At 31.8% G+C, this 24,982-nt stretch overlaps 1 protein-coding gene and 1 long non-coding RNA gene across 2 annotated transcripts in view; one reads left to right on the top strand and one right to left on the bottom strand.

Annotated features, from left to right (window-relative positions):
• LOC106688898 (Kv channel-interacting protein 1) overlaps window positions 1-24,982 on the bottom strand; it is a gene marked incomplete at its 5' end in the record, with an annotated part of 98,829 nt that overhangs the window by 37,818 nt on the left and 36,029 nt on the right. The window contains 1 exon segment of the mRNA XM_014433598.3: window positions 7,870-7,943. Coding sequence (XP_014289084.3) covers window positions 7,870-7,943 — 74 coding nt within the window.
• The window catches only part of LOC136795199 (uncharacterized), a 327,053-nt gene that overhangs the window by 29,470 nt on the left and 272,601 nt on the right, over window positions 1-24,982 (top strand). The window lies entirely within an intron of this gene.

A 24,982-nucleotide genomic window follows, 5' to 3' on the forward strand; every position in this document is an offset into this window, starting at 1 on the left:
TTCTAGCTTGTTTCAGAACAGAAATTTCTATATAATTCACTTTGGCATTAATTTCCATTATTAACTATTTCTATGAAATCAGTTTATATATTCTGGTATAGATATGATGATATTAGAAATGTTCCCGAGAGATCAATCAACATGCTTAGGCAAACATCACCTTCGCTATAGATTGCCATTTATTATATTTAAAAAAAAAACTGTTTAATCACTATGGCTACATGTAAAACAGACTGTTTAACAGACAAGTGAAACGGAAAACGCAGCTCACAGGCTCTCTCTGGCTTACAAGTCCAGATATAATAGATCTTTCATTTAACAATTTTGGTCATTCTTGACATCATGACATAATGCATTAAAAATTATTCTAAAACCTTTAGCTTTCCAACCTTATATACTACTTTTGTTTCCAGAAATGAGTTTTCAGCCTGGGAAAATATTCTGTTAATTTTGAAGCCCTTTTATATTTATTCATTTTTCTATGATTATTTCGTACAGATGTCTTTAAATATAAATACACAGGTGTCTATTGGCACTCAAATTAAAGGTAGTTTAATGTACTATAAAGTTGTTTATAACGTTTATCTTCGTAGGGGAAGCAGTTTTTATGATATCTCCATATGAAATTTTGTCCAAATAACTATAAATCAATTTGTATTAGCACAAATCATGAATACTACTCCTATGAAGATAAAAGTCTTAAACTACTGTATAGCTTTTTTTTTATATTAGAAACTTTTATTTATTGAAAATATTACAATCTGCCACAAATTTGGGCAATGGTTAATAGTGATAAATAATAATTTTACACTTCCATACTAAACAAAAAATTGAATTTAAAATAAAAACAAACTAAATAAAAAAAAAAAAAATAATGAAATAACAAATATAAATTCAAAAATAAATAAAATTTCTATCAGACTAAGTAAAATAAATTATATAAAGTAGTTACAATCTCGACCTAAGGATCCCGAAGCCAACTCTATTCCACACGTATGAGGGGTAAAGTAAGGCTCTTCAAGACCCCAGCGCAACCCACTCACCGCGTCACTGCGGTGTCCGGAGGCTGAGTAAATGCTCTAAAGCCGCAATCACTTTATATGAGCGGAGCATCTGGCTATTGCCAGAACTCCAACTGCCAGTTTTACTTTAGATATGATCTCTTGGCCTCTGTCGTTTTAACCTTCGAGGTGGATAGTAAGGATGGGTGGAACTAGATAAGGTTTGAACCAAAGGATTAGGATGGTTGAAAAGGTTTATATAGAATTTTGAGAATTTGGTTGGTATAAGGTCAAGGACAAAAGGAATAGGAAGGTCATTGTGTAGTGTTCTGTTGGAAACGCAATAGGGTGAATTGACTATAGTTCCATTTTGGATTGAAAGGACTAGATACGTTTGATGTTCGAAGGTTTAGCTATTCCCCAAAGTTCAAGTCTGTAGGTCCAGATAGGTCTGAGGATGGTTAAATTATAAATTATAAATATTATAAATTAGTAGTTTGCTTTCTATTGAGAGGTTAGAGGTCCTGCTGAGTAGTCGGTATAGTTGGCTGAATCGTCTGTTTAGCTCTTTTTGAGTCTAGTATGTTGGTTCCAAGTGAGTATTTTGTCTAGTATGAATCCAAGATATCGCACTGCGTCGGATTAGGATAAAAGAATGTTATTAAAAATAATAGGTGGACAGAAGCTGCGGTGGAGAGTGAAAGTCATAAGGTGTATAGCTTTTCCAACTAATTTTAATTGTGTGCTAATAGGCATCCCATGGTTCTTCAAATATAGATTTCCTAAAATAAATTCACTAACTACTGATTTTTCAGCACATTTTTTATGAAATGTTGCTTCTAACCCGAGAGGAATGTCCTACTTTTTGTCCCCTAAGAGGTGTCCCATGAGCATTTAGCTCATGGTGAACCATTTGTTCTATTTTTTTATGTAATTGGATGTGATGATGACAACAATCTTTTCGGTTACCTTCAATGCAATTTGAAAGTAGTTCTTCCATCGAGGGCTGAAGAATTCAAATTTCGTAAAAGATCTTAGAGCTTATTGCTTCAGCTCATGATTTAAAATAAGAAACGCAGGAGGTGTCCATGTGATCAAAATACGCAAATGAGAAAAAAAACTGTGGGAGTGTCCTGGTGAGAGAAATGCTCATTCTTATTGTTACGAGGAGGCTAAAGTAAAACTAAATTAGGTATAGGTGGGAAGGAATGACATAAACAAGCGGCAATTAAATCATCAAAGGGTTAACGGTAGAAAGAAGTATAAACAAAACAGATGAAATAGTAGGAATATATAAACGTTTATTTCCCACCATGAGCAAAATGCTCCAGACTACACCTCTCCCGGGTAAAAAAAACTGCATCTTGCTAACTATTGGAACTAAGCAGCTCTACTAAGGCTAATATTTTAGAAATACTCTTCTTTAATGATTTCAATGATTTTTCTCTTCTTTCAATGATTTTTCATTAGTGGTTTAACGATTTGGAGCTCTCAATAAAAAAGTTCGGCTTATATTTTATAATCATATATTTTTCCTAAAAAGGTCTAACAAATCGCGTTGTGAATTGTATACGAATCCAATTTTCAACGCGTGTCCTACCTGTTGTGCTCAATATTGTAGAACTATAAGTATGACAAGTCGTGAAGGGACTGTATTCGCAATGGATAGGCGAAGAGTTATCGGCATTGTACACGTGTCGGCTCACGTAGCGAAGTTTACCAATAACCGGTTTCTGAAATCTCCAAAGTAACCGAAACTGGGAGCAAACCTTTCAGCTCCCAAACAAGTATTTGATTTATGGGTTATAGAAGGTTCCGGCAGGCTTAACCTAAGGCTCAGCCGCTATTTGTATTTGCACACCGTACCCTGCTTCGTAATAACGTAGAGTTTGGTCCTTTGCTGTCCAGCAATAACTGAGTCCCTTGTATGTAGCATCGTTTAGTTATTTCATCCTTTAGCTGTTCCATTTACTGGATGAAATTATTCATTTTAAAGGTTTCATCTTTATTTATGTAAGATATTCGTATTTAATTTTTAAAAAAAAGTTTTATGCTACAATCTAATATCCAACATGTCACGACATTGTTGTAATAATAAAAACATTTGGAAATTATAATTAACACTGAAGTGCGTGTCCATAACGAAGAATAAGTGATCAAAAGTAGTTATTGTAGTTTGTTATAATATTTATTTTTGTTTCTATTCGTTTAATAAAAAAAGTGAAAATGGTAGGCTTCTGTAGTTGGACAGGGGCCGCCAAACAAAACCAGGCAAACGTTCATTAAAGCTCCAGTGACTTTTTGAATACTTTTGTTTTTAGACGTTTTGAGAAAATTACATTGCAACAAGTTAACAATTGTATTTAGCTACCTAATGAGGTAAATAAACTAGTAATCGACTCACCAAATAATTATTATTTACCAATAATTATTAAAAAAAAAAAAAAAAAATAACATGAAGACGAAATGTATTGGATCTTACCTTTACTGAAATGGTGATGGTATGAAACTAAATCCATCTAGTAATGTTTCTTGGAATTCTCGCTACTACAAGAAATCATGGGACTCAAGGGTTGTTGATTGAAATATTCCTTCTGATTTTTCCAGTTAATGAATTTAGGATTGGTACACTTACCTACCTCCATGATATATCTAAAAAGATATCTGTACGTTTAATTGTTTCTGAGATTCAGTTTTTTTTACAATTTTTTTCCAGATAACAGAAAATCAATATTTTGTGGACAAAGTTTAGCTAATTATTTTAGAAAAAATATATATCGGAATCTAATGAACGTAAAAAGTGCTCATATTTTAGCGAATTTATGTTTTATTGTATTTTAGCTTTAAATTTATTATTTTTGTTTTTAAGATTTTTACCATTTAGTGAAGAATGAGCGGAAAAGTTTAGGTTTTTCAATTTTTTTAGCCATGTTTTGTTATTTATTATAATTTGTTTCAACTGGTATCATAATCTTATTCAGCATAAAATTGATATCAGATAAGAATTTTATAAAATTTAAGATGTTAAAAAAAAAAAGTTGGCATTCGTAGTATGTACAAAAGATACCAATATAATTCAAACTTCGTCTTTGTGGGAATTAGTTCCATTTACCACCTTTATTTTTTTCATTTTTTCTTTAAAATTAAATATATTTGTTATGAATAAGCAATATTCCAAATCAAGCATATCCTTTATCTTAAAAAAACGATTTTTTTTTCCTGAATTGGTAACTTAAGAGTCCGAGAATAGGGGGGGAAAGCGTTCCAAGTACCTATCCTATCCCAAACTGGTTGGGCGTTACCGAATTCCGGACTGCCTCTTGGTTTGTTCCCGTAAGAACGGCTTTATTGTGATGTAGAGGGAGAATAATAAGAAAATAAAATAAATTAAATGTTTTAAAATATATATAGGGAGATGGTCAGGGTTGCGGTCAATAGTGAAACAAAAATAGTTTACAACTATTTTATATTAAACTATTTTTGTTTCACTATTGACCGCAACCCTGACCATCTCCCTATATATCAATTTTTACGGTCAACTATACATACATATATAGTTTTAAAATATAATTTAAATAACTAATAACTAAAAGAACTATTCAGGTGTTCACATACTAGATGGTGTCCACTTGGCAACAGTTCTTCTTTTCTGGAAAATTATATATATATATTTTTTTTCATTTTAGCAGTTCTCTTAGCTTCTGAGCAAAGAGAAACTGATTTGTTATCTTATATCAGGGCCGCGTTAGAAACTTTTAAAGTTATAAATTTACTGAAGTGTTTATCTTCTTGTGTCACTCACTACACTGATACCGAAAGAAAAGCAAAAATATACAAAAAAACTGCTAGATGTATATTGGGCCACAATGTTCCTTGCACCTTATTAAAGATAAAAAAAAGTTTTACCGTGGAAAATTGGGTTTTTGTGTCAACATAAAGCTGTATGCTCCGGGGAAATCCTGTCTACCTGACTTAGGTAACTATAAATCCCTCAGTTGTGTCACGAAATTTAGAAGTGTGTTTATCTGTTGTAAAAGTAATTTTTCATCAAAAAAGATTACCATAAGATTACTCACTAAAAATCATTAGTTGTTTTGTAATATATTTAGTTCTTAATGATTGCAAGCTCTAAACCGTATACCTTAGAAATTTAATAATTAGTAGAGAAGCTGTATTAATTTTTTATGTATTCTGACTTATTATTTAACCAAGTTTTTCATTTATTTTGTGTTAGTTGTTAATAAATCATAATTATAAGTCCCATTTAGGTTAATAGTGTTCAGAGTAGTGTCACAGGTCGAGGTACGAGGAAGTCATAGCCCAGGGTTCAATGAAGGTCATTTATTATTTACTAAAAAAAATTTATATTTATAATCTGAAAATAAAAATAACCAAAGCATTTTCAAATCATGACTATTATGCTCTATTTTGAACTTAAATAATTGTTATTTCAGAATATTTGAAAAAAAAAAACCTTCCCAAAGCACACTATATCAATAAACCGAGTAAAAAAAAAATCCATCTTATGCAAATACTTTAGAAGAAGGCATTGCGAATTCGAGGATAGTTGTGTAATTTTTTTTAAAATATTTATTTATTGCTATTTACAACTGTACATTATAATACATTTAGTAAATCTGAGACACTAAACCCATTGGTAGCACTCTAATGACATTTTACATTAGCTGGTCTCGTGGCCATCTTCTTTTCAGGCGCCTCGGAGGATTATCAGGAATGGAAGAGGATGCAAGATTAGAAACTAGGGGGTTTGAGTGGTTAGAGAGTTTATAATGGAATGAGTGATATCTGGTTCGGGCTAGATCGGTTACATAGGGAACATTAAGGTCGTTATGTATGATTTTGTTTGTGGCAAAGTAAGGAGCATTGAGGATTTTACGAAGGATTTTGGATTGGATACGAGAGGAATTCGAAAGTTTAGGGGAGCCCCAAAGCTCAACTCCATATGTCCAGATTGGCCTTATTACAGTCATGTAGATCAGTCTTTTGTAATGTGTTGGAAGTTTAGACCGTTTGTCTAGTTAGTGCTGTAATAGTCGAAATCGACGTGCAGTTTCCTGTCTTTTCAGTCTTGTGTGAGGATTCCAGGTTAATCGCTTGTCCAAATGTAATCCAAGGTAGCGGATCTGTTCGACAGGGGTAAGAGTAACATCATTAAATGAAACTGTAGGGCAGTCAGTAGTTTTAAGTTGTGTAATTTAAAATTTTAAAAATGCAATAACAGGTAGCTAAATCAATTTTTAATATCGTATAAAATAATAATTAATCTAATATTTTAATCCATTGTAGATAGGATGGGAATTTTAATTTTAAATTATAAATAATATCCTGAGTGCATTTGGTTATTCCGTAGAACAAAGTGTGTTTTTACAAAATGAAATATGTAATTTAAAGGAAGTTGTTTTATTCAGTATGCTACGCTCCTATAGCGTCTCTTTCCTCTTTTTATCCCCTTTATCGGCTTAAGGGATGAATTTTCCCTGTTTTTTTTTCATGAGTTTTATTTCACTTTACATTTCGCTAGAATTTATTGCATTTTATTCCCTTGTTCATTATTTATTTATTTAATGCATTAACGTAATTATATCTAATGTAAATCGGTATTATATCAATGAAATATATTATCCGATAATTGATTTGACAAGAATTCAGTGTAATTATATTCGGGATGTCCCCCATAAATCAATTGCTTTAGATACTGCTGGAATATTTAACAAGAACAGACGGTAAACGTGTTAATGGGAAGGCACAGTGGAGCGGATGGTAACCACGTGACAAATATGAAAATTATCAACTATCATACTAAAGAGTGACCGTCATCCGTGGCGACTTATTTTTTATTCTCTCATTTCAAAGAAACTTTTTCTTACCTTTCTTTTTCATTTTTTTTTTTTTACTAAAATGATTGTAGCCCAGTCGTAAAATAAAATTCTTTTATTGTCGTTATTTAATGTTTCAAAGTTTGGAATTCTTTATTATCTTCAAAGGGAATGCAAGTTTTTTCTTATTTGAGTCTTTTTATGTTCCATGAGCCATGTCAATCAATTTTTATTTTTAACCACCAGGGACATGTTTCATAATGAATACCAATAGTCCATAAATACAAGTACACAAACTGTAAAGTTCAAGAACTAATACATTTTGTTTCTTGATAGGGACAACTATCAGTGTTTAAAAGTAAAAAATTATCTGGCAGAATTGTGTAAGTCAGTGAAATAGTACCACGTACAAATTACAAAATTAATAGTATTAGTTTGTACTTTATTATGAAACAGGGCCATGGTCGGTTGATGGTGCTTTTAGTTTAACATTACTTATTTAGAAAAATCCAGAAAAAAAATAGAATATATATTCTGTACAATACTATAATAAAGGAATGGATTACATGACATCAGTATGAACAATAGGGTATGGGTTCCATAAATCCTATCCTATTTCTCATCTGTATTCTGTAGTTGCCTCGATATCCTTCAAGATTGTATTTCTATTAACTTAATTTACGTCAATGGGTTAATTAAGCTTTAGTTCTCTTTCTGGCTCTCTGAGAGGTTATTATTTCGAAGTGGTTTAGTGTGCAAGTATATTTGTTCATTTGCGTTTACAATTAAATTACTAATCATATATTTATTTGGTTAATGTCATTACAAGGTAGATTTGTGTGGTTATTTATGTATCAGACAATCTATCTGCTTCCTTGTTGTTGAATTTTTAATAAAAATTGGTAGCCCAAAAAAATTACTAAACAAGGCATTTATCATGACAATATATGTTTAATTCTTCAGTGGATAATCAATTTAAATAATAGAAAATATTAAATAAAAGATTACAGAGTATAACTAATGTTACTTACTTGAAAACTAAGCGTTCCTTTGTTTGCTTGGTCGAGGTTGTGGAAAAGGTAGTGCACATAAGCGTGCGTGTGAGCTGAAAACAGAAAATATAATTAATGTATTTATTAATTGATTGCTTGAAAGTGGTTTACATTAATAAAAACATCAACTCAATGATCCAAATTTCTACCAACTTTTAATTTTAAAAAATAAAAAAACTTTCAACGTTTGCGCCCATGGGCCATTTTTAAGGAGATAAGTTCAATCACTGAACTGTCACAACTCATTTAAATTGTCTTTGTTTTACTAGCTAATTGCCCTTGTCATGTATAAATCACAATGTTAACACAAAAATATCCTTAAAAAAAAGTTTTTCTTTTTCTATTAACCTTCAATAATAAATTAATTATTACAAATCTGTCTGCAAAACAAAACAATTTAAATGAATTGTGATAATGCGATGATTGACGTTGTTTCCTTTAAAATGGCCTGAAGGCCGAAACGTAGTGAGTTAAAATATAAAGTTATGAGACATTTGGGTCATTGGAGTGAATGTTTTTATTAATAGAAAATATTAGTTTATTTGTGAAAAAAAAATGTACCTCTACAACCTGAGAGAGGTTCAGTACATAGTACAATCAACCGTTTCTGGACCTGTGGTTGTACAAGGAGATTTTTCGGCTAGGATCACGCTCAACCACCAAATTTATTTCCTCAATGGGTAGTACGCAATTTATTGAGGCTGGGTGTGCCATCAGAGGGCTTCTCGATCCCAGGACCGGCTTTTACGACAATAGATAACAACCTCAGTCGGATTCATTCCAACTGTCTAATCAACTTAACACTTATACTGCCATTCTAATTACATGCAGTCAATTAGTTTAATAAAGTAACAAATTACGGTATTTAAGGTATTTGTTTTATTGTTTTTTTGCTAAACGGTGAAGCCTAGTAAAAAGATGTAGTAAAACGAAATAAAATGCATTGCATTCTGTATTGAATGAGTACTATAACATAATAATTTAAATCAAAAATAGATTTTTAAGACTGTAAAGGTCTGTTCCAACAACCACTGACTTTCCGGAACTGTAATGCGCAATTCGCAGTACAGGTTTTGGGAGGGGAATACCCGTACCAGAGGAAAATATAAAAAATAAGTAAATCAATAAAATAAACCTGAAATTTTGTGATTCCTTACTCTATCAAAATAATTAGCAGTGTATTGACCATTTTAGTGTTTTCGTGCTATTTACGGACTATTATAGATCTCCTCACTAACTATTATCTCACTTTTTGGCAAAACTTGAAAAAAAAAATGCAATTCTTCTGTTTACAACGGCTTATCGCTGACGACATACTTCTCGACGGTATTAATATGTTTAGGTACTCATTAGATGTGAAATTTAAAGCTGCTATACTGTAACTTTTTCTCTAGAATGCACCGTTTAGTAATTAAAGTTAAAATAAAAAAAGGCGTTATAGGTTAATTTGTTAAATTAATTTGTTGATTAGTTAAAGATTTAAGACCATCAAAGATGCATTACCGTGTATGTTATGGTATAAACTAATTTATAAAATTACTTCCATACGTGTATTTAGAGAAAAAAAAACAAGTAAAAATAAAAAAATTCAAAATGGTATAGCTAATTGCATTTCTCGTATTTGCTATCCTATTATGAAGTTATGTTTGGTGCTTCTAAAAGATTTACTTATACTGAGAGAGTAGAATTGATGCGATCATTTTATCGTATAACTCTGTTTATTTATATGTATTTTTTATGTCTTTAATGGTCGCTATATTTGTTATGTTTATTTTTTTTTTCGCTTGGCTATAGACCTTTCAGATCTTTGGCTCCCCGAACCAGCCTTCTCCACCCTTGCCTATCTTGGGCTACTACTTTCCAGTCTGATGCATCCAGCTCTATCGCATCTTTCTTGATTCTTTCTATCCCTCTGGTTTTTGATCTCTCATGTAGTCTCTTGCTACGTATACAGGGATTCATTGTTGGGTAGAGTCGACCTGACAGGTTGCTTCGAGCCACATGCCCCGCGCATCTTAACCTCCCTGCACTCATATCATGAGATAATGACTGAACAATCTCAACAAACACCGTTAGTTCTCCTCCATGTGTTAAGGCTCTGGTCCCGGATCGCTCCTGTAATTGTATTGGAGGACTTTTGCGTTCAAATCTCTGGATTATATTAACTGGGATACCTGTTAGAGTCAAGATCTCGCAATATAATTTTACAGCTGGCTTTATCATGGCATTGTAATATTTTTATAATAATGCGATTTATATTTAAATATTGCAAACAACCGTCCGTTTATCGAATAGAAATTGTTATCTTTGTTATAAACAATTTTATTGTTTTGTTTTTAGAGTGGAATCCTTTTTTTTTTAAATATTAAATATTAATCAAAAAGATTAGGCAAAAACCTCTCGATCTTCATTAAACTCACTTTTTTTTTAAATATAAAACTTATCAATTATAATTATAAAAACTTATTAGTTTTATTCTATACGTATACAATCCACACTTCTGTAAAGTTTTGGTATTTGTTTATAAGATTTGAGTGTTCTAATTTACTAGGTGTTTTACGCATGTTGCAAAAATAATAAAAAAAATTGGTTAAATAAGTAAAATTTTATTTATTTTAGTCTCAAAACATTTTTTATTTCTTTATAAGTCTGAGGTTTCGGCCAATTCGGCCATCCTAAAGGAAAATCTTGATTCAATTTTAGAACCAACCATGTTAAAAAACAACTCTATGTTGGCTATACTGCCCAGGTCATTTATATTAGTCCACAAATTACCCTTATTAAACAATTATTCACATTAAATTAAAAATTAAAATTATATTTTAACACAGGTTGACTGTGATATATAATTCATCATCATCATAATCAATCCTCTTGAACCGCATTAAGCTGTGTGAGGAGGAAGTTATAGATCCCTCTCCAGCTCTAGGGGTCTTCTGCGAGGTGCCTTCTGCCATTCTATTGAAGTCATCTCCTCTGAAGATAGCTTTTTATCTCATCTTTCAATTTCCTTCTAGGCCGCTCTCTTCCTCTCTTGCCCGCTACTTTGGCTCGGTAGGCCTCGCAAGCTATCCACCTTGGTTCCATTTGCAGAAGATGTCCCAGCCATCTCAGTTGATTCTCTTCCATCTCATATTATCGGCAATATGACAAGGCCGGCTTAATATTGAGGTCTCCAATCCTTGACTCATATCATGTTATTCCTGACTACCAGTAGATTTAGAACATTCCATTCTACCATACAATAGAGTCATCGAGAGGTTGATGTCATATCTTCCACATTAGAGCGCGGATGGTACTGCACGGGAGTCTTCCTCGATGTTGAACAAGGTTTTGATAGAGTCTGGCCTCTGCCAGATCTGGATCTGCTCTATAAACTTCGTCAATCCCTACCCCCTACATATTTCCTTATAATCCGCTCCTACCTCTCTGATAGAACCTTTGAAGTAAATCATAACCTAGCCTACTCATCACTCTTTTCTCAGTCCGCCGGTATTCCTCAAGGTAGTATCTTAGGTCCCATTCTTTATACGGTTTATACAGCAGAGATCCCAACCCACCCTAACACAATCCTAACAACATACAATGATGACACGTCTATACTTTCTGTAAACAACGCCCCAACTAATGCATCACAAACACTACAGACACACATAACATCTATTGAAGAATGGTGTCAAAACTGTTGAATCAAAATAAATCCTGACAAATCCCATCAGATCACATTTAATCTCCGTCGTAAACCTCTGCCCTCCTGTCCTACAGTATCCTTTCTAAACACTCCACTAACGCCAGTTGAACAGATTCGATATTTAGGACTCCAACTTGACAAAAGACTTACTTGGAATCCACACACAAGACTGAAACGACATAAAATTGCTCGTAGATTCCGATTGGTACATCACTTACTTGACAAACGCTCTAAACTTTCCATTCACTACAAAAAATTAGTATACACTACGATAATCAGACCAATTTGGACATATGGAATTGAGCTCTGGGGCTCCAAATCCCAAGCCATCAAATTCCTCCCGCATCCAATCCTTACAATCCAAAATCCTCCGTAAAATCCTTGATGCTCCTTATTACGTAACAAATAAACTCATCCTCAAAGACCTTAACATCCCATTCGTTGCAGATTTGGCCCAAAACAGATATGCGTCTTTTCATTTCATACTCCTTAACTATCCTAACCCATTAATTCTTAATCTTTCATCCTTAACAATCCCTGATAACCCTCCGAGGCATCTGAAAAGAAGATGCGGGACCTTCTAATTTAAATTAATGCTTGAGGTACCAGTAATGGGTGGTTCCTTCCCAGGATTTTCAAGTGTATGTGAAACATACAACATATTTACTTATTGTATTATTTTGTACAGTTGTATCGCATTAAATAAATAAATAAAAAATAAATATATATATTGAGGTCAGACATGGTGTTGCGTACTCTGTCTCTTCTTTTTTCCCCCTCAATCTTTCGGTGGAATCTCATTTCTGACGCTTGTATTCTTGACTGATATAAATGACCTGGGCAGAATAGCCTGCATAAAGTTGTTTTTTAATATGGTTGGTTCTAAAATTGTATTAAGATTGTCCTTAAGGATGGCCGAATTGACCGAAACGTTGGACTTATAAAGGAATAAAAAGTGTTTTGAGACTAAAATTGATAAAATTTTATTTATTTCAACAATATTAACTAGTCTCAAGAAAGTGAAAGTGAAGATGAAAAATAAAAAAAAAATTTTATAGCAGAAGTGATTGTATAGTTGATTGTGGATAACCCTCAGCTAGATTATATGTATTCAAATACATACGTTTCGAATTAAACATACACAAGCATTGGAAAATTTTATTTTACTGTTAAGAGAATACACATGTTTTCCGCTCTATTTTTAATTTAAAAAACAAAAACACTTGGTGATGTACGTATTAAAGTCAAATTATCATGAGCTAATATTGGAGGAATGCGGAGGCTTGGTAATCCAGAGAGGCTAAAACGCAAATTAGATCTCCCTCTGCCAGCTTCAGCTGAAATTAGTGGGATTTCAGACTAAACCGCTATAGAATACCAATTTTCCAAACAATCTGCTATTTCCGATATTTAGAGTTTAATTATATGTAAATATAATTTAATAATTAGTCATTTAAGGTATAATAACATCTTGACTTTAAACATTTCGTGATATACGCGTAACGAACTTAAGTAGATTTACTGTTTCAAAATGCTGAAAATTTAATACACAATTGTTTTATTATTTCAACTGAAAGGCTTGGGACAAGAATGTAACAAGCCGAAATTTTTAAAACAATTAGAATTTTTTAGAATCTGCTTCTTTATTTCTCTATGAAACTATTTTCTATTAACATTACCTGACAACATGATAACAATTTATTTATCTATAATATTATAAAGTACTAACTTTTTTTTCCTTCTTACCTAAACATTTCAGACTGACAAGCCTACTTAGAGTTTTTATTCCGTAAACCCGTTACTAAACAGAGGTTAACCCGCCCAGGCTAGACCTTATTGGCACCACTGCAGACTAGAGGTTGCTACGGTGACCCCTCAACTCACGAGAATACAACGGCCTACCATATACAGCATTAAATATGTATTGTATAATATTACAAAACTACCGTACTGACTAGTTTCCACATGATGAACTGTAGTCTTGTTGACATGTCAGATTTCTTGCCCCAAGCCCTTCAATAAAATTACTAATTTTATTAGTAAGTAAGTAATATAAGTACGTGTAATAAATAATACATAATAAAATAACTTGTAATATAATCATACGCCTTTCCTAACAGATTTAGAGTCCTTACGAAACTAAAAAAGAAACAATAAATTTGTCCATTAGTTTAAATAATTTTATTTTTGTTTTTAAGTTTTTGTAAAACTGGATCGAATATACTTTAAAGTTCTATTAATCCATTTATGAACATCATTTTTAATTCATAAATATCAATCAAAACTAATTAGAATCATCTACAGCCAGATATTTCTCCAATTAAGGGTACCCACTTTATGAGGCTGGGTTGACCTCGGTAGGCTCTAGAACCCACAGGGTTGACTCACGGCTACAGTCACAGAATACATAATTACCTGCCATAGCCGGAATTGAACCTGGGTTCTTAGTTAGTAGCACAGTGCCTTACCAATGGACTACCCATCCCCACCCCAAACATATATATACATTTTTTCTTAAATAATATTAATATGGCTTTTTGTGGATCTTGAGAATCAATCATTAAGGCGACCTTTCAGTTGTGCTAATTGTCTGCAACAGTGTGTTCTACATTGATATGATACACTAACTCTAGGTTCGTGCCAGAACCAGAACAGTTCCTTTTATACAAGGATAATAATAATATACATAAAATGGAACCCAGTATATATTATATATAACGTATTTAAAAAGTGAATTCTGAATTGGTAAAAGTTTTGAAAAGTTCAGGGAATCGTGTTGAATAACCGGACATTTTCAAGGGAGGCATTAACTACTTTAGAAAATTTTGTCGGCTTTACTGATAAAAAAACAGCCATCTAGTAGATAATAGATTCACTGTAGAGCTCTAATAAAAGAAGCTTGAAAAATTAAAGTGGAATTTGACTATCCACTAGACAGGATTCTTAAGTACCGTTGGTAATAAGTTAATGTTAATCTTTAAGTAAAGAAGTTTCAGGGTGATTTCTGCTAACTTCAGTTATTTTACAGTCCACCAGAGCAAGGCAATAACGGAAAAATCACTTGACTCATATAAACGTAATAGTTAGTTAGTAAACGTAATATGTTATAAATTGTTATCGAAATTTTTTATCTTTTTATTAACACTGAAACGTCAAACGACTTTCGCCTCAGTTGATACCGAGATAAGGTGTCTTTCACCCTATTTTTCTCGGTGGCTATAAAACAGTATCTTAACCTTCTGATATTATTCCTGTGGTCTAAAAATGATGAATATTTAGCTGGTAAAATATATTACTGGGTTTATAAATTTTATCAGATAGTTATTCTGCCTCGGAAAAAGGGATAGTGGAATGTATCAAGCTTAAAAGGAAACTGCATTTTCTTTAATGTTTTTCTCTAGCAACTTTAATAAAATAGTCTTTTAATTGAATTGCAAAGTGATTTTTTGTATTCATCGCTCGTCACTGTCTTTAATAAGATGAGATAAATCGCAACAAAGCGATTTTTTAAAATTATAAGTAAATTTTTTTATATTTATATTACTTTAGAGGTTAATTTATAGTTATGAATTATCGTTGTTTTTTTTTGTACCCCCTTTCTGGTCTTTTTGACACAGGGATGAAGAGAAGTATCTACAGGGTACTACTCTATTCTAACCATGCTGAGGAGGGGGGTTAAGTTTTCATTTCGTGGAACCGCCATAGATATAAAAGTCGACCACCTCGCCGGATTCGAACCGGCCCTGCAATCAGGAGCCAGTGAAAGTTGGTGCTTTAACTTAGGCTGCAGACGGCCTAGTTTAAGATTAAGGAGAAGAACTCTTTAATTTTTAGATTTTTTAACTTTAAGTTGAATTTTGTTCTGTTGAAAAAAACAAACTTTTATTCTCCTATTTATTTCTTTTATTTTTTCATTCATTTCATATCTTTGTAAATGTGGTGTGACAGTATTCTCTGATCTGAACTATTGTTTGAAATATACGACTGAATATAATGATAATAATGTTATCCCCTACGACCACTGAATGATCATGAGTTCAGTACTTTGTTAGGAAGCAATGTTTTTAGAACGGTTAAACAAGTAGGTAATTTTTCAAAATCACGCTCAACCGCCAGATTTTTCCCTAATACCCACTTTGTACACAGTAAGGCTGGGTGTACCTCAGGAGGACTCAATAACACACAGGGTGTTATTATACATTAAAGAATTTAAATTAATTTTTGTGCTACTAGAAATTTTGATCAAATCATCTTTTGGTCCGCAGCAAATCACACCGTTGGTCTAGTAACAGTTCTGAACCCCCGAACCGTCATGGCTTGTAGCGGTACAGATTTGTATATATTTTTTCTTGACTGTTAATGATATAGATTTTCAGACTCTAAACAAAAAAAAAATACAACACACAACTAGAATAAAATCTCAATACTACTATAATATGATATATAATATAAATACTATAAAACAATATAATATCGAAACATCGCCAAAATATAGTTATTTATTATTGACTGATCCTCACGATCTTTATATATATTTATAAATATATCCTCAAAACCACCAAAGCTATGTTCTTGGGGTTATGAAACGGATATTAAATCCACTCATCCACCCCTACCTCACCAAAGACCTTCCATGTAGGGCAAAGGTCTATTATATTCGGGGAAAATACACCAATAATAGTTAATCTTTTTGGTTTTATAATCCCCTGAAACACACAATAACCTTAATAATAGTAACAAATAACAATTTTAGTATTTTCAAGGAACAGGGCCAAAACGACAATAATTGGTTTAAACTGTAAAAAATCCGTTTTTAATTTTTATTTATTTTAAACTTATTTATTTGCTTTTAACTTGATAAATATTACTATTGTTTTTTTTATTTTTATTTATTTAGACATTTTCTATACCTAAAAAACTGATAAGTTTGCTTTGTCTAATAACAACCGAATATATTTGTGTAGCAGTGCCTATTAAATAAAGCATTTCTCTCTCATACAGCTTATGTTGAAAAAAATTAAGTTTTTTATTTGTGTGGGACCGTCTCTCAATGAAAAAGTCAACCTTCCAGGGCCGTGTTTCATAATAAAGTACAAACGAATACTATTATTCTTGTCGATTTAACTTAATACAATTAAACTGACTTGTACAATATTAACTTGTACTTTAGAATTTTTCAACTCCTCTAATATCACTTATAGTCCACCCTATTATTAAAAAATATAAGTATTAGTGTAATTACCACGTTGTTTCTATACTTGTATTATGAACCAATACTATTAACTTTCATTATGAAACAGGACCCACGCCGGATTCGAACCGGTACCACCCGCATATCTCACTATAGTCCTAGGCCTAACTGAGCCACGGACAGCCCTAAAATAAAAAAAATTGGTTTAGTTATTTCATACTTAGTAGACAACTGTTATAGGGGTACAAAGTTTTCCTGGTTCATATTGCACACTTTTGCTTTTGGATTTCTACAGTTTCATTTCTTTATGTTATTTCTAATTGGCAATTAGAAATACAATAAATGTTTAATCTAATTTTAAAAGTTCTATCGTGATATATGATTCATTGGCTGTTTTATTACTTTTTGAATGAACAACAGGATATTGATTGTTTGATAGTTAAAGTTAATTAGTACATGGAAATGTTTATAATAAATAAATAATACCTTTGTGTGACTCATTTAACTTTTTTAAGAGGTGAACATTTTTCCAATCTAAAATCTGTCTAGAAACCGAACTAATTGATTAATTAAAAAAAGGCAGTTTTTCTTTTGGGCATTGTTCAAAGTAAAAAAAACCTGTAGAGGATAAAATAAACTCCTTGAAAAATAAAAGGGTTCATCCGTCAGTCAAAGTCTTTGAAAACATTAATTTATCCCATCCGCTTTGACGTCACGTATCTGGTTTATTTTATAAAAATTGTATTTTTTATCCAATATCATCACTTTGTTTCTTCAAACCTCCAATTCTATTACGTTCTAATTGGTATATCCAGAACGTAAAACTTAATGAAAAAAATTCAAAAGTAACTATGAGCATCTGTAAGAGAAATAGTATTTTCCAAGGTCAATTATAATCAGAGATGGGCAAAAATTAGCTATTAGTTTCAACCCTAGCTAAGTTTTACCCATTTCTGATTAGAATACTGGTGTATATAGATAAATTTAATGTTGGGATTTTTTTTTCAGTTAACTATTCATTTTGCCGTGGTCGGTTTTGGAAAGGTACATAATAGTATGAGTGAAAAAGAAAAAAATGATATAAATAGATCTTAATAAGAGTGCGTGTTATTTTTTTTTTAAACTGAATTCAGTGTTGTTTTTTTATCGTAATAATTTATAATTGAATTCAGTGTTTTTTTATCACAATAATTTATAACTGAATTCTGTGTTTTTTTACCATAATAATTTATAATTGAATTCAGTGTTTTTTTTTTTATCGTAATAATTTATAACTGAAATCAGTGTTTTTTTTTTAATCGTAATAATTTATAACTGAATTCAGTGTTTTTTTTATTACAATAATTTATAACTGAATTCAGTGTTGTTTTTTTTATCGTAATAATTTATAATTGAATTCAGTGTTTTTTTATCACAATAATTTATAATTGAATTCAGTGTTGTTTTTTTTTATCGTAATAATTTATAACTCAATTCAGTGGTTTTTTTTTTATCGTAATAATTTATAATTGAATTCAGTGTTTTTTTATCACAATCATTTATAACTGAATTCAGTGTTGTTTTTTTTTATCGTAATAATTTATAACTCAATTCAGTGTTTTTTTAATCATAATAATTTATAACTGTATTCAGTGTTTTTTTTTTATCGTAATAATTTATAATTGAATTCAGTGTTTTTTTATCACAATAATTTATAACTGAATTCAGTGTTTTTTTACCATATTAATTTATAATTGAATTCAGTGTTTTTTTTTTAATCGTAATAATTTATAACTGAATTCAGTGTTTTTATAATCATAATAATTTATAACTGAATTCAGTGTTTCTTACCATAATAATTTATAATTGAATTCAGTGTTTGTTTTTTTTTTATCGTAATAATTTATAACTGAATTCGGTGTTTTTTTATCACAATAATTTATAACTGAATTCAGTGTTGTTTTTTTAATCGTAATAATTTATAACTGAATTCAGTGTTTTTTTATCATAATAATTTATAACTGATTTCAATGTTGAAATGTGGCGATGGGAGGAAAAGTGGCCAAACACATAACATTGTGGTCTAAACCACAATTACATTTCATTATGACGAAAAATAGAATTATTTGTATAAAATTTGATTTTATGTACGAGACTGGTTTGTTGATGAGAATGGTTAAAAAATATCCACATATCCACTATATGTTTATTCTCCTATAACTCTAACGTTTCGGCCGTTCTAGCCTTTGTGAAGGATATTTTAATTATATCACAGCTTCAACAAATTTATTAAAAGGTTGTAGGCTATTTATTCTGTCTTTCTCAAAAACATACCTTAGTCAATTTAACCTATTTTTATCCACTATTTCACTTATAATTTTATTCAATTTGTATTATTTATTATAATTTTATTAAATATTTTTAATGAATTTATTGATAAGAGTATAATACATAATTCAAATTAAATAAAGTTTTAATAAGTAAAATAGTAAATCAAAATATACCATTTTTTTTTCTCAACTAATGTTGTCCAACTGTTTTTCAACTAATTGTGGTGGACGACATAGCTTGCGAACGAAGTTGTAAGTATGGGCCTCTTAATGCTAAACAGTCATGTATATTACTCTAGACACCCTAATTAATTAAGGAGCTTTGATATTCATGTTAATTAAATTAAGAATCAAGTTAAAAAAATTAAGTAAATTTAAGAGCTTATTATTAATTTTCGGTCATTCTTGCCTACTCATCTCTCTTTTCTCAGTCCCCCGGTGTTCCTCTAGGTAGCACCCCATTCTCTTTACTGTTTATATAGTTGATATCCCAACCCATCCTAACACAGTCCTTACGACATATTCTGCTGACACTTATGTACTGTCATTAAACAGTGGACCTACTACTCCATCACAAACTCTTGAGTCACATATGACATCCATATTAAAGAATGTTGTCACAGCTGGAGAATCAAAATAAATCCTAAGAAATCACATCAAATCACCTTTATTCTCCGTCGTAAACCTCTACCCTCCTAAATTTCAATACATAAATTAAAGAAAAGAACAATTTTTGGATTTCGCATGCTAGAGCAAAATATTTACTATGGTACTTTATGAGTGATTTCGTTAAACCATTAGGTTTTGGACCAATGTAACATGTTTTTATATATGTTTTTGTAAATGTTTTTTTTAAAGATGTAACAGCTCTTTTTCCTGTTTGATCCTCTTTTTTAAGCACATATCAAGCCTCGTCCAATCATCGTAAAAACACTTCTAACCATTCCTCCCGGAAAATGCTTAAATATACTGTTGTCAATAATATAAATAAACATTAATTTTTTCTTCAATATATTTTTAACTACACAACACAGGGTGATAAATACTTCTTAACAGAATTGCTAGATCGGGCCTGACCCTATAGCTGATGTCGGCAATAGAGGCAATACGCTTAAACTTCATCCTCGAGGTAATAGGAGATTAATGAAGGGTTGAATAAGAGTTCTCCCTTTGGTAGGGATAACAAAGGCCCCGTGATTGCAGCCTGCTTCTAGGGGGAACTTTTCTTTTTATTGTTTCAGAGCCGAGGGAACTTTTCAATGAAACCTGAAAGTCCTCTGTTCATAATGGAATCAAGATCATGCAAGCTTAAATATAAAGTTAACAAAAACATTAGCGCCACCTTAACTCACTAACCAATTAATACCGTCTCAAACTCGCTAAAAGCTTCTTCCGTGTCTTGTAACATGTTAAAACCATTAAATACTCTGAAGGAAATTTTAAAAATATATATATTTTACTATCATCCATGCCTATGGTTAATTTTATAGCTTAACTTAACTTTTTTATTAGAAGTTATGGAGAATTTTTGAAATGGTTTTATTTATGGTTTTTTTTATCGGCATTGTTGTACCGTTTTTAAACTCAGTACCACTTTTTACTAAATAAAAGAATCTAAAATTACCTATAGCGTTGGTTCTAATGATTATTTAATATGTTGCTTCGTTAAGAAATAAGAGCGGATCGAAAGTATGAGACCGAAAGATAGTCTCTCAAGTGCCTCAGCACTCTCTATAGTCTCTGTGGTGCCCCAAGCGTATGCCAGGGATGCCGCAAGCAATATACAGAAATTAAAATAGCAAATATACAGTGCATTCCACCATTTACTTTGCACTTTCTCTTCTCTTCCTACATATTGAACCAGCATTAAACGCACACTATCCTTCCAGTCCAAAGTCCTTTGAACAGTAGTTAATGATCTCTATTATGTAACAAACAAGACCCTTCATCACGACCTCAACATCCCTTTTGTTCTTGAAATCATACAGTCCAAATTCTCAAACTTCCATCAAAACATTACTCATTTTCCTAATCCCTTAGTGTTACCCATATCCTGCTCCATTCATCCTTGCAACCTTCTCCCTCCCTCCCTCCATCTTCCCTATGTGAATGAGATAAATGCGAACACATGATAATGTTGGGAAGGAACCACTCGATTGTGGTAATTCAATCATTGCTTTAAATCAAAAGATCCCGTGACCATCTTTTTTTCAGACACCTCGGAGAATTATTAGGGATTGTTAAGGATGAGAGATTAAGAACTAATGGATTTGGGCTGGTAAGAATTTTAGAATGAATGAAGGTATATCGGTTTCTGGCAAAGCCTGCAACGAATGGAATGTTGAGGTGTTTATGAATGCATTTATTTGTGTCGTAATAAGGAGCATCAAGAATTTTACGAAGGATTTTGGATAAGGGAGAAATTTTCTAGGGCCCAAAGCACCATATGGCTACCATAATGGTAGTTAACAGTGTTTGTCAATTAGGTGTTGTAGTAATCGAAATCTGCGAGTAGTTTATTACCTTTTCAGACTAGTATAAGGATTCCAAGTTAGTCTGTTTTTAAAATGGAGCGAGTCCTAAGTTGCATATTTGTTTAGCAGACTTTAGTGGGATATTAAAAAAAGATAAAGTAGGGCTTACGACGTAGAGTAGAGATTTACGGCGGAAACCTAAGTTGATCTGATGAGATTTCTTGAGATTTAGTTTGATTCTCTTGTCGTGACACCATTCTTCACTGAATGTTATGTGCTACTATACAATTTGTGAAGAAGTAGTAGGGTCATTGTTCACAGATACCATACATGTGTCATCAGCGTAAAGTGTGTTAGGGTGGGTTGGAGTATCAGTTGCATATATAAACCGTATAGAGAATGGAACGTAGGATACTACCTTGAAGAACGCCGGCGGACTGAGAAAAGAGAGATGAGTTGGAAAGGTTATTATTTACTTTAAAAGTTCCATCATAGAAATAGGAACGGATTAATAGGAAATATGTAGGAGTAATAAATTGACTGGCGGAGTTTATGGAGCAGTCCTGGGTGCTAGATTTAAAACTTGTTCAGAGTGAGAAAGACTCCCGTGCTTAAATGTGGAAGATATGACATCCTTCACATACTGACACTGTTGTATAGTGGAATTCGATATTCTAAATCCAAGCGGGTGGTCAGGAATTGCATAATTTGAATTAAGTATTGGACAGAGGCCTTTTAATCAGAGTTTTTCTAGGACTAAGGGCAGAAGGGAATTAGGACGGTTGGAAGATAGATATTTGAGTGGCTTGGAAATTTTAGGAAACATTTTTCTCATCAGTTACTTCTTATGACACAGTGTAGTAAGCATCGGCGTATCTGCCTGGGGTCGCTGGCCGGTATAATTTGCTAACTCCCTCAAAGTTACCCTATTATCTTAATAATACGCGCCTAAATAGAGTCCTCATTGATCGATCCTCGACCGAATAGTCCTTAAAGAAGTCCCAGAAAGGGCAAAAGTTCTCTTCATTAAGAAGATTCTTCAAAAAGATAAATTTGACTAATTTTAGCTAACGAGGCTCCTTTATGTAGTAATATAGCAATTTCCTTAATTCTTTATCTCAAGGAAATTAAAGATAAAACTGTTAACTAATAAATGAAAATTCTTTATTTACTTTTATCTAATTAGATTTATTTTTTATTAACAATTGATTTGAGGAATAAATTGCATTTTTTTAATATGAAACGTGTCGTATGACGGTTCATATTATATTGAAATGTAGTGAATTATAGTGTTCAGATCAATAAACAAAATAATTAGATTTAATTTTGAAAATCTGGTAAGCGAATTATAAAACTTTCAAATAACAGTCTCTTTTACATAGACATTCTGAGCATCCACGAAAACACGAAAGCAATTATTTACAAATTTTGTTTAATTGTGTTTTTTTTGTCACTCTCAATTATTAGAGAAATTACCAGACGGAAATTTCGAGAATATGCAGGGAATCCAGAATTTTTCGTAATTAACAATTAATTTTGTGAAGGTCTAAAGTCATCATTTTTGATCTTTGATATTTTACTTTAATTTTCATAAACTATTGGGTAGATAATTTTGACATTTAAAATAATAAAACATATCTCCTCTTAAGAGAGTTTAAACAAATAGAATCCGATATGTTTTGCTCAGACCTTTCGGTGAGGTAATTATTAAGGGATTATCTTTTTAATCTTCACCGGTAATTTTAGTAATTAGTCATAGTAATTTTTTTCAATACTTCGGTGTAATTCATTATATGTTTTATTATTTAATATATTGATTTTTAATTTAAACTTCATTTTAAATATGCGTAATTAAAATTTTATAACGGATACTGACAGATCATTGTCAAATAGTGAGATTGGAAGTTAGATTTAGCCCGTACTTTGGGTACGTGTATTTTTATTTACAAGAAATTATAAAAAATACTTATGACATTTAACAACGAGAATCTGATAGCTGTGCACGATGGGGCGAGGATACTTGAGTTTGGTTCAGAAGGTTGTAGGTTCAGTATCAGAATCGAAGGTTCGATTCCCGTCTGGGTCTGTCAATATTTATTTTGGAAGTAATGAATCAGCTCATAAATACTCTCCGTCCTTTGGTCTCCTGTTTTGACGAATTGTTAAAAGTGAATGTTGTATTACTGGAGGTTGAAGATGAACTTGTATTGCTCGAAACGTCCATTGTAATAAAACAATTTAGAAGTGAAAAAGACGTTTTCCTTGATATTTCACAATTGATGTAAAATTATAACACTTTGAAAATTATTTTATAAAAATGTATTCTTGAGCTTCTTTAATAGTTTATATTTATCAATGTTCTATCACGACTAACAGTGAGAGATGGTTAATTACCCCATGTAAACATTTCAAATTAAAGTCTCAAAACCGTAATTGGCCGTTAAACAGCCTGATTTAGTAATTTAATTAAAGCTGGCTCAGAAGATTTTATTTGATGTTCAGAAGCTGAGAAAAACTAATCTACTGGGAAATTCCTAAAACTCAACCGACAAGAATTCCGAGCTGTCAAAGAATCCGTGGCATCCGAAGTACCAGAACTTATAACTTGGACCAATCCCTCAAGTTCATCGGTTTGAAACTCGGCTGTTTCTTAGACATACCATTATATAATACATAAGGTAATTAATACTAATCAAATAAAAAAGAATAATAAAAACAAAATGGAAAGGGGGATGTTTATTAAATTTCCTGCATAGTTGAACCATGTTGTTGGCTAGTTCTATCAAGGAACCCTAGTAGAAGGAAACTAATGAAATACTCCTATCTTGGGGGCTCAACCGCGCCAGGCCTGCACAGACATGACTTTTCCCGCTTGAGAGAGACACTTTAGTTTCCTTTCAATTGTTTTTCTTGGAAAGTGCTTTCCTTCGCTGAGTGGTTCTTCTCTATCCTACCTTATTTATTTATCTACAGCTCAGTCGAAATGTTACGAAACCCAATAAAAGTCTCATTATTGATTTACAATCACTAAAAAATGTAAGTTGGTTCGGAAAACACGCATTTTTAAAAAAAACTTTTTTTTTTTAAATTTAATTGTTGCTATAACAATTAATTTGACTTATCAAATATAAAATTGTTGTGACAATTTGGACGCCATTTTGTCTTAAATTATACTTTTCTTTGATGAGTGCTCCACATACTCATTTACCTATTGTAACTATTCAATTTCATTAGTGAACGAGGTAAGATGATCAAAAAATCGTTATAAAACGTTCACTCACCAAGCTGGAAATTACACTGTTGATCGAGTCTGGTACCCGGGACTGCTATACAAGATCCGTAAATTCCTACCCCCTACATATTTTCTTATTATCCGTTCTTATCTCTCAGACAGGTTATTTCAAGTAAATCATAACAGTGCTTATTC

The sequence above is a fragment of the Halyomorpha halys genome, unplaced genomic scaffold (genome assembly GCF_000696795.3).
Source record: "Halyomorpha halys isolate HHAL.00 unplaced genomic scaffold, Hhal_1.1 Scaffold1231.1, whole genome shotgun sequence".
NCBI classification, from domain to species: Eukaryota; Metazoa; Arthropoda; class Insecta; order Hemiptera; family Pentatomidae; genus Halyomorpha; species Halyomorpha halys.